The 9775-nt window shown below is 42.5% G+C and overlaps 1 protein-coding gene across 6 annotated transcripts in view; it reads right to left on the reverse strand.

Moving 5' to 3' along the window:
* LOC122564924 (protein GPR107-like) overlaps nt 1–6831 on the reverse strand; it is a 75421-nt gene extending 68590 nt beyond the window's left edge. For 2 of the 6 annotated variants that reach the window (XM_043720407.1, XM_043720410.1), the window contains exon 1: nt 6642–6826. In XM_043720407.1, coding sequence (XP_043576342.1) covers nt 6642–6743 — 102 coding nt within the window. In that variant the 5' untranslated portion in view covers nt 6744–6826. Of the gene's footprint in view, nt 1–6641 lie in introns of all 6 variants that reach the window. The other 4 variants (XM_043720408.1, XM_043720409.1, XM_043720406.1 and 1 more) reach the window with 3 other exon arrangements.
* Between the last annotated feature and the right edge of the window lie 2944 nt (nt 6832–9775).

The raw sequence follows: 9775 nt of genomic DNA on the forward strand, positions 1-9775 counted from the left end.
TTCCTGGATGCTGCCTGACCTGCTGTGCTGTTCCAGCAATAAAGTTTCAACTTTGATCTCCAGCATCTGCAGACCTCACTTTCTCCTCGAAGATTTCAACCTACTGCGAATCCTCTTACAAGGATGCCTTCCTTGAAGAAGCTCTCTGCCTCTCTCTATAAAGATTTCAGTGAGTCCCTCTCTCACTGCACACCCCAGGTCATCTCCTCTCCTTCTTCAGGAATGATTCCTGAAGAAGGGCATGTGCCCGAAACGTCGAATCTTCTGTTCCCTAGATGCTGCCTGACCTGCTGTGCTGTTCCAGCAATAAAGTTTCAGCTATCTCCAGTGTTAGGCTTTTAAAAGCCATAATACAGGATATAATTAATACTTATAAAGATCCACATTAATTAAAAGAGGAGCCAAAGATTTTTCCTAAATTCTAAACATTATATAATAATGGTAACTGGTTAAATAATGGACATGATGCATATAGGTTTTGAAAAGGCACCTGACAATAACCAAAATAAGAGACATGTTGGTCAAATTAAGGCATCCCCTTTTGAAAGGACTGTAGCAACACTGATGAAGAGTTGTTTAAAGGGAAGCAAATGTAACTTTTCTAAAGTAGTTTAAATATTGGTAAATATTTACAGGGAGGAAATGGCCTACTAGTATTATCACTGGACTGTTAATCCACAGATCCAGGTAATGTTTGGGGCCCCGGGTTCAAATCCTGCCACAACAGATGGAGGAATTTGAATTCAATAAAAAAATCTGGAATTAAAAGTCTTAAATGATAATATTGAATCTATTGTTGATTGTCATAAAAAACCCATCTGGTTCACTCACGTCCTTTAAGGAGGGATATAGCCATCCTTGCCTGATTTGGCCTACCTGTGACTCCAGACCCAGAACAATGTGGTCGACTCTTAACTGCCCTCTGGACAACTATGGATGGGAATAAATGCTGCCCTAGCCAGCGACATCCCCATCCCATGAATGAATAAAAGTAACAACCTAGGGGTGAGTACCAGAATCACTGCTCAAAAATAAAACATCAAATTTTACAGATGACATATAACTAAACAAAAACCTTTCTATATTAAAAGGCCAGTGAATTAGTATTTGGTGTCTTGAAAAAAGTTAGCGGGAATTAATGGACAGATTTTTCAGGGATCCAACAAGCATAAATGCTGAATGATCTCATTCTACACTATAAAATTCAATAAATCATAACATTAATCAACTATTCTGTTTACTTTACTGCAGTGATTCGGAGCTGCAAGAGGGCTACAAAAGAGGGCATGCCTGGATGAGTGTTGTTCCAATAATATTCAAGAAGCTCAACACCATTATGAAAAAGCAGCTGCTTGATTGAAACCTCATTTAACATCTTCAACATTCATTTCATACATCACTGACACACAGTAACATCAGTATGTACTATCTACATGATACATTGCAACAATTCATCAAAGCCCCTTAGACAACATTAGATTGATTGCAGAGATGAGGGGTTTGTTGTATGAAGTGAGGTTGAACAGTTTCGGCCCACAATCTCTGGAATTTAGAAGAATGAGGGAAAATCAAGGGGTATTCAAGATGATAAAAGGTGTGGATGAAATAGAGGTGGAGTAGATGCTATAGAGTTGAGGAGAAACTACTTCACCCAAACAGTTGAGTGTCTGTGGAATTCGCTACCCAAAGTAGTTAGATGCTGGGACAGTGAGTAAATTTAAGGAGGAATTAGGCAGATTTTTAATTGGTAATGAGTTGAAGGAGTACAGACAGAAGCCAGGAAAATGGGGGTGAGGAGCATATCAGCCACGATCGAATGGCAGAGCAGACTCAATGGATCAAATGACCTAATTCTGCTCCTGTATCTTATGAACAAATAAACACTTTCCAAACCTGCAATCACTAGCACTGAGAAGGAACAGCCAATACATGAGAATATCACCATCTGCATGTTCCTCTTCCAAGTCAAATATCACATTTGGAATTATATTACTTTCCCTTCACTGTCACTGAGTAAAATTTAGCATCTTAGCATCCCTTTTCATTGACAATAGCAGTTTAGTAGACTGTGAAAGAATTTGGGACATGAGTGCAAACTACCCAACAGTAGGAAGGTACCAGATGTTAGGTATTTCTCCTCCCAGAGAGTAGCGACCCTGTGGAATACAACTCTTGCTGGTATGTTGGGCTTTGACTCTGGATTACAATGGGGACATCAACAGGTTTTGAGTGGAACAGATATCTCAACTTATAAATGATGAGTGTCTTCATAAGTAACACTAGCTGCATGTAACTTCCTAGGCTGATTTTAAATTGCGGCCACGGACAGTAGAATTTCCCAGACAATTTTATCATTCCTGTCTATTTTTTCCCTCTTGTTTCTGCCTTTTATAATGATTTACCAGTGTGCAGGAAAAGAATGGAGGAAGGTTAGCAATCATGGCCTGGGGCAGCTTTCGTTGGACCAACTGGTCCAACCTTGCCCATCAAGTGTGTACATTAATAATAGACTTCCATTGCATAAATATGAATGTGATAAAATCCTCAACGTCTTTCACTTCAAACAGAAGGAACTTGTAAGTTCTAGCAACCTGAGCTATTTTATTTGAATAAAGGAAAAAACGCAAAATATTTCTTCATGGTCAGTTTGATTACCTTCAGACTTAGTCAACTTCAGCAAGTTTTCTTGCATAAATATCCTGTTCAAAATCAGGAAACACCGAATGGTATTCCTCAATTATTCTAAATGTTTAATTTACACACAAATTAAAGGACTAATGTAAGACCATAACTACAATTCTGCCTCTTAAAATATATGTTAAGAATAAACCAATGATGCTAGATGGCCCTATCAAGGAGCAGAACAACCAATAATTGAGTGCAACTGGCAAAGTTAACATAACTCAGTCAACAACTGAAATTTAAAGACCTACATGGATTAGTTCATTCATCTCATCCACTTTAATCGATCTACTACACTTACAATCTTCCAGTACAAACTTCCAATGTTCAGCAATTTTTCCGATCCCGACAATGCCCGACCGTTTCCATCTCTTACCTCATTTATGCCTAGAAAACAGACATAATTTTTCGAAGTCCATTTTCTGTGCACTATTTCGTCCTTCGCTTCATCACTAGTAAACCTGCTTTCAGTTGCCATCACGTTCTGAAAATTTGTCCCTCATCTCCCTCCACCTCTCTCTCTCTTCAACTTTATAACATTCCTGAAACACTCTCATTTACTTATTTTTGATCACCTTTAATCATCGCTTTTCATTCAATATCCATTTTCTTTCCTCACACTTCTGCTCTGCAGCATAGAAATTTTCTTGTTTATGGGGCTACGCGAACACAATTTGTTTTTCCGTGATTTTCTTAGTTCCTCAAATTCTTTTGCACCTCACTTACAGTGGAAGAAGCCTTAAATAACAGTTCTCCACATCGATAATTTCCAATTCAAAATGTTACTTGAAGTCAAAAAACAAGTTTAAAACAACAAATTATACAGGAGAAAGGGAGGACTGCAGATGCTGGAGACTGGAGTCGAGAGTGTGGTGCTGGAAAAGCACAGTAGGTCAGGCAGAATCTGAGGAGCAGCAGAATCAATGTTTCAGGCAAAAGGCTGAATTCCTGACAGTCATAGAGATGTACAGAACGGAAACAGACCCTTCGGTTCAACGTGTCAATGCCAACCAGATATCCCAACCTAATCTACTCCTATTTGCCAGCATTTGACCCATATCCATCTATACCCTTCCTATTCATATACCCATCAGATGCCTTTTAAATGTTGCAATTGTACTAGCCTCCACCACATCCTCTGGCAGCTCATTCCATACACGTACCACCCACTGCGTGAAAAAGCTGCCCCTTAGGTCTCTTTTATATCTTCCCCCTCTCACCCTAAACCTATGCCCTCTTGTTCTGGACTCCCCCACCTCAGGGAAAAGACCTTGTCCATTTACCCTATCCATGCCCCTCATGATTTTATAAACCTCTATGAGGTCACTCCTCAGCATTTGACACTCCAGGGAAAACAGCCCCAGTCTATTCAAATCCTCCAACCCTGGCAACATACTTGTAAATCTTTTCTGAACCCTTTCAAGTTTCACAACATCCTTCCGATAGGAAGGAGGCCAGAACTGCATGCAATATTCCAAGAGTGGCCTAACCAACGCCCTGCACAGCTGCAACATGACCTCCCAACTGCTATACTCAGTGATCTGACCAATAAGGGAAAGCATACCAAACACCTTCTTCACTAACCTATCTACCTGTGACTCCACTTTCAAAGAGCTATGAACCTGCACTCCAAGGTCTCTTTGTTCAGCAACACTCTCCAGGACCTTCCCATTAAGTGTATAAGTTCTACCAAGATTTGCTGTCCCAAAATTCAGCACCTCGCATTTATCTCAAATGAACTCCATCTGCCACTCCTCAGCCCGCTGGCCCATCTGATCAAGATCCCGTTGAATCATAACCTTCTTCACTGTTCACTACACCTTCAATTTTGGTGTCATCTGAAAACTTACTAATTACACCTCCTATGTTCATATTCAAATCATTTATATAAATGACGGAAAATAGCGGACCCAACACCGATCCTTGTGGCACTCCACTGGTCACAGGCCTCCAGTCTGAAAAACAACCCTCCACCAACACCCTCTGTCGTCTACCTTTCAGCCAGTTCTGTATCCAAATGGCTAGTTTTCCCTGTATTCCACGAGATCTAACCTTGCTCACCAGTTTCCCATGGGGAACTTTGTCGAACGCTTTACTGAAGTCCATACAGATCACGACCACCACTCTGCTCTCATCAATCCTCTTTGTTACTTTTTCAAAAAAACTTTAAGTTTGTGAGACATGCTTTCCCACGCACAAAGCCATATTGACTATCCCTAATCAAATAGTCTTGCCTTTCCAAATATTGTAAATCCTGTCCCTCAGGATTTCCTCCAACAATTTGCCCACAACCGACGTCAGGCTCACCAGCCTATAATTGTCTGGCTTGTCCTTATCACCTTTCTTAAACAATGGTACCATATTAGCCAACCTCCAGGCTTCTGGCATCTCACCTGTGACTATCAATGATACAAATGCCTCAGAAAGGGGCCCAGCAATCACTTCCCTAGCTTCCAACAGAGTTCTAGGGTACACCTGATCAGGTCCTGGGGATTTAGCCACTTTTATGCATTTCAAGACATCCAGCACTTCCTCCTCTGTAATTTGGATATTTTTCAAGATGTCACATCTATTTCCACACATTTTATAATCTTCCATGTCCTTCTCCACAGTAAATACTGATGCAAAATACTCATTTAGTATTTCCCCCATCTCCTGCAGCTGCACACAAAGGTTGACTTGCTGACCTTTGAAGGGCCCTATTCGCTTCCTGGTTACCCTGGTGCCCTTAATGTATTTGTAAAAACCTTTTGGATTCTCCTTAACCTATTTGCCAAAACTATCTCACGTTCCCTTTTTGCCCTCCTGATTTCCCTAAGTATACTCCTACTGCACTTCTATTCTAAGGATATGAGCTTTTGCCCAAAATGTTGGTTCTCCTGCTCCTCAGATGCTGCCTGACCTGCTGTGCTTTTCCAGCACCACACTCTCGACAACAAATTATATGCCTGTTGACAGTTCTACATAGCTGAAGTTGATAGTGTACAAACAAATATGGTAAATAGCACTGCACATTTGTGTGAAAATTACAAGCAGCCATAAATACAATTCACAAATTCGAGAGTGAACACTAGCATTTAAATCCTTTTGCTTATTTTCTCAATGAGATGCTGACCTATTAAAATATTGAGTCAGCTTTTGGAGATTATGAAGTAAAATTCATTAATTAATCCTGTGAATACTCTATATAATCTACACAATTATACAGTTAACATGTTCCGAGGAAAATACTTTTTCCTATCTCTTGGAAGAATTATCAGCTTTACATCTAAATAATCATATCTCACATAAAATTTATCTCTAGTATCTAACCTGAAAAGAACAAGACTGCACGTGTGCATAGGTTAGAGAAAGAAATGTTGACAATTCATTGTATCCAAGGATGTCCGTACAATCTACCACTGACAGTTGCCAATTTTGAAGACATTTGGATTTTATTTCCACCATCAAAGAATTAGCTACATGCAATACATGTAACCATATGTTACATAATTTACATGTACTGCAAATGTGCATGCTTGATAATTGGGTTAGGATGGGCTTGCAGTGTTGCAAACTCACGGGCTTCTCTGGCATTTGTTGTTTTGGCCTCCAATGGTGAGTATAGGTAGACGGCAAGGTAACAAGGTGATCTGCATCGGTGCAACGGAACTGAAGATTTAGTGGGGGGGCGAAACACTCATCAAAAAGAACGCAATTACTACAATGAATACGTAAGTATTCTAATGAAATTCAGTAAGTGTCGCACAGGGTGCTTTGTACAAGGAGGAAACATAACTCTTTAGTTGTTAAACCACAGAAGAAAAAGACAAATGTAATAAAAGGCGGCCTCCAACCGAGGTGAATCGTCCAGATGTCAGGCTCGATCCGTCATTTAAACCCATTCCCACCACCAGTCGAGAAGTCATTCCAGGGGAAAATAAGCACAATTTCCCAAATTTCAATGCCTCAGCCTTTACCTTTAGGATCAGGCGATGAATTCGGCCTTGAACCGACGTCGACAACAACATGCAGATAAGAAATGTCCAGCTCCAGACAACAAACAAACGCGCCATCGCCATGTCTTGAACAACGTCACCATCCGGATGAGCTTCCGGGATCAGAGGTTACCAAGAGCAAGGACAACCAGCAGCAGTCATACATTACAGAGGGCACCTAAGTTGGAAACATAATATTAATCCTGTTTCTCTATCTGCAGGTGCTGCCTGACCTACTTTTGTATTATTTTCAGCATCTACAGATTTTTGCTTTTATAAGGAATGAAATGTTACTTTTACTTAGAATATAATGAACTGATATAGAGGAAAAAGTAAATGTACTTAATTGACACAAAGCCTGGTGAAACTGGATTATTCTTCAGAGCAGTGAACATTAAGGGAAGATTTGACAGAAGTCTTCAAAATCACAAATGGTTGTACTGAGTAAATAAGGAGAAATTATTTCTGACAACTATCAAAAGGGCAGAGATTGAAACGCAGGCCTATGAGAACCAATGAGTAAAAGAATGTCTTTAGTGATTCAGCTCTCCCAAAGAGCTAGGACCGGATCAGCTTTGGGTCCAAATCAACATCGACAACAAATTCCAAACAGAAAATTATAAATGAAGTGCTTCAAGTTTACAGAGAAAAAGGGAAGGTTGGGAGCTGGAGTGATGAAGAGTTTGAACTTCAAGTATAGAAAATGATAACCATTTTGAAATTGATTGATTCAGGGGATAGGAATGATGAAGTAACTCCAGAGGCCAGGAACCAGTCATCCTTTATTTACATGTAGAGAGAGCTTGACACTGATCCAGCTTCCTAAGAGTTAGCAGAACTCTTTTTTTAAATTAACCCCCACACTACCAGTAGTGCTTATTTTTTCCCTAGCACCCATGTTGTGTGTGTGCAGGTGTGACACACAGTGAGAGACACAAGGTGTACAAATCTTTATTCAATTTCCACCACCAGGAAGAAAGGAAACACCCGAGTGGCCAGCGACAAGCATGCCCTTCACATCAAAGGGCAATGCTGTGTGATCAAAGACTGAAGGGGGAGGGTAGGGATTAAATCAAAATGGAATTGGAGGGGGAAAGAACTCCTTTTTTTTTAGAACCTCTGGCCCTCCTGTTTATCTTTTTTTCCCCAGCACCCATGTGTGTGCAGGTGTGAGACACAAGGTGCACTAATCTTTATTCAATTTCCACCACCAAGATAGGAAAACACCTGAGTGGCCAATGACAAGCAGTGCCCTTCACAAAAGGGACAAGCAGTGCCCTTCTCATCAATGGGCAATGCTGTGTGATCAAACAGTGAAAGGGAAGGCAGGAGTTAAATCAAAATAGAGTTGGAGGGGGAAATAATGCACTCCACTCCCTGCGGTGCCCACCTCTCCCTGAACAACTCCAGGGTGTTGGTGGAGACCCCGTGCTCCTTCTCCAAGGACACCCGGGCCCTAACGTAACTGCGGAAGAGGGGCAGGCCGTCGGCCCTAACGACCCCGTCCACGACCCGCTGCCTGGACCTGTTTATGGCCAGTTTGGCCAGGCCCAGGTGCAGACCCACGAACAGAACTCCTGTTTATCTTATTTTTCCTTTTTTTTCTTTCTTCCCAGCACCCATGGTGTGTGTGTGTGCAGGTGTGAGACACAGTGAGAGACTGTGCACGAATCTTTATTTTTATTTTTTTATTATTATTAACCCCCACACTACCACCTAAGTGCGATAGTGCTTATTTTTTCCCCAGCACCCATGGTGTGTGTGTGTGCAGATGTGAGACACAGTGAAAGACACAAAGTGCACGAATCTTTATTCAATTTCCACCACCAGGAAGATAGGTAAACACCCGAGTGGCCGGTGACAAGCAGTGCCCTTAAGAACTCCTGTTTATTTTTTTTTATTTTATTAAACAAATTACAAAAACAGTTTACAACAAACAGTTACATTTACAGCTGCATACAAGAGACAGCAATTTTACAAGGGTGAGGAGCAGCAAAGCCAGGCACCAAACCCTACTGTTCAAACAGTTTACAGGGACATGAGGACAAATCCCAGTTTCACAAATAAAAATATAAAGAGACATCAAAAATGACATTTGTACATTAGACAATACTGTTACATACAAAAGTGCAGACAATACAGACCCAGCAAGCCCCCGCCTCTCCCACCTTCCGACCACTCTAAGGCAGCCCGCCCCTACCCACCTTCCGGTTCTCGGTCCACCCCATGCCCCTTCCAGTTCTCGGTCTGCTCTGACACACCTTTTGACCACCTTTAGGACAGCCCGCCCCGGTACCCGCCCAGGGTGACAGCGGTCAGGACGGCCTACCCACCTTCTGGCTTCACTAATCACCCTCAGCACCTTTTGACCACCTCTGGGGCAGCCCGCCCCGGTACGTGCCCGGGGTGACGTCGCTGAGGACGGCTACCCGCCTTCTGGCTCTCAGTCTGCCCCTACGTACCATTGGGCTCTCACCCACCCTGTTGCGCCTCCGACCAGTGCGCTATCCTGGCACACCTTTTGGCCACCTCTAGGACAGCCCGTCCCCTTCCCTAGGACGACAGCGTGTAGGGTAGCCCATAAGCCTTCCGGATCTCAGCCCGCCCCTACGTGTTTTCTGGCTCTCGGCTGCTCTGACACCTTTCGACCACCTCTAGGACAGCCCGTCACGCTTACAACTCCTGTTTATTTATTTTTCTCCTTTTTCTTTCTTTTCTTTTTTTTTAACTGCGGTTGTGCTTATTTTTTTCCCCAGCACCCATGGTGTATGGGTGCAGGTATGAGACACAGTGAGAGACACAAGGTGCACGAATCTTTATTCAATTTCCACCACCAGGAAGATAGGAAAACACCCGAGTGGCCAATGACAAGCAGTGCCCTTCACAAAAGGGCAATGCTGTGTGATCAAACAGTGAAGGAGAGGGCAGGGATTAAATCAAAATAGAGTTGGAGGGGGAAATAATGCACTCCACTCCCTGCAGCGCCCACCTCTCCCTGAACAGCTCCAGGGTGTTGGTGGAGACTGCGTGCTCCTTCTCCAAGGACACCCGGGCCCTAACGTAACCACGGAAGGGGGCAGGCAGTTGGCCCTAACGACCCCCTCCACGGCCCGCTG

This window comes from Chiloscyllium plagiosum, chromosome 30, assembly GCF_004010195.1.
Source record: "Chiloscyllium plagiosum isolate BGI_BamShark_2017 chromosome 30, ASM401019v2, whole genome shotgun sequence".
NCBI classification, from domain to species: Eukaryota; Metazoa; Chordata; class Chondrichthyes; order Orectolobiformes; family Hemiscylliidae; genus Chiloscyllium; species Chiloscyllium plagiosum.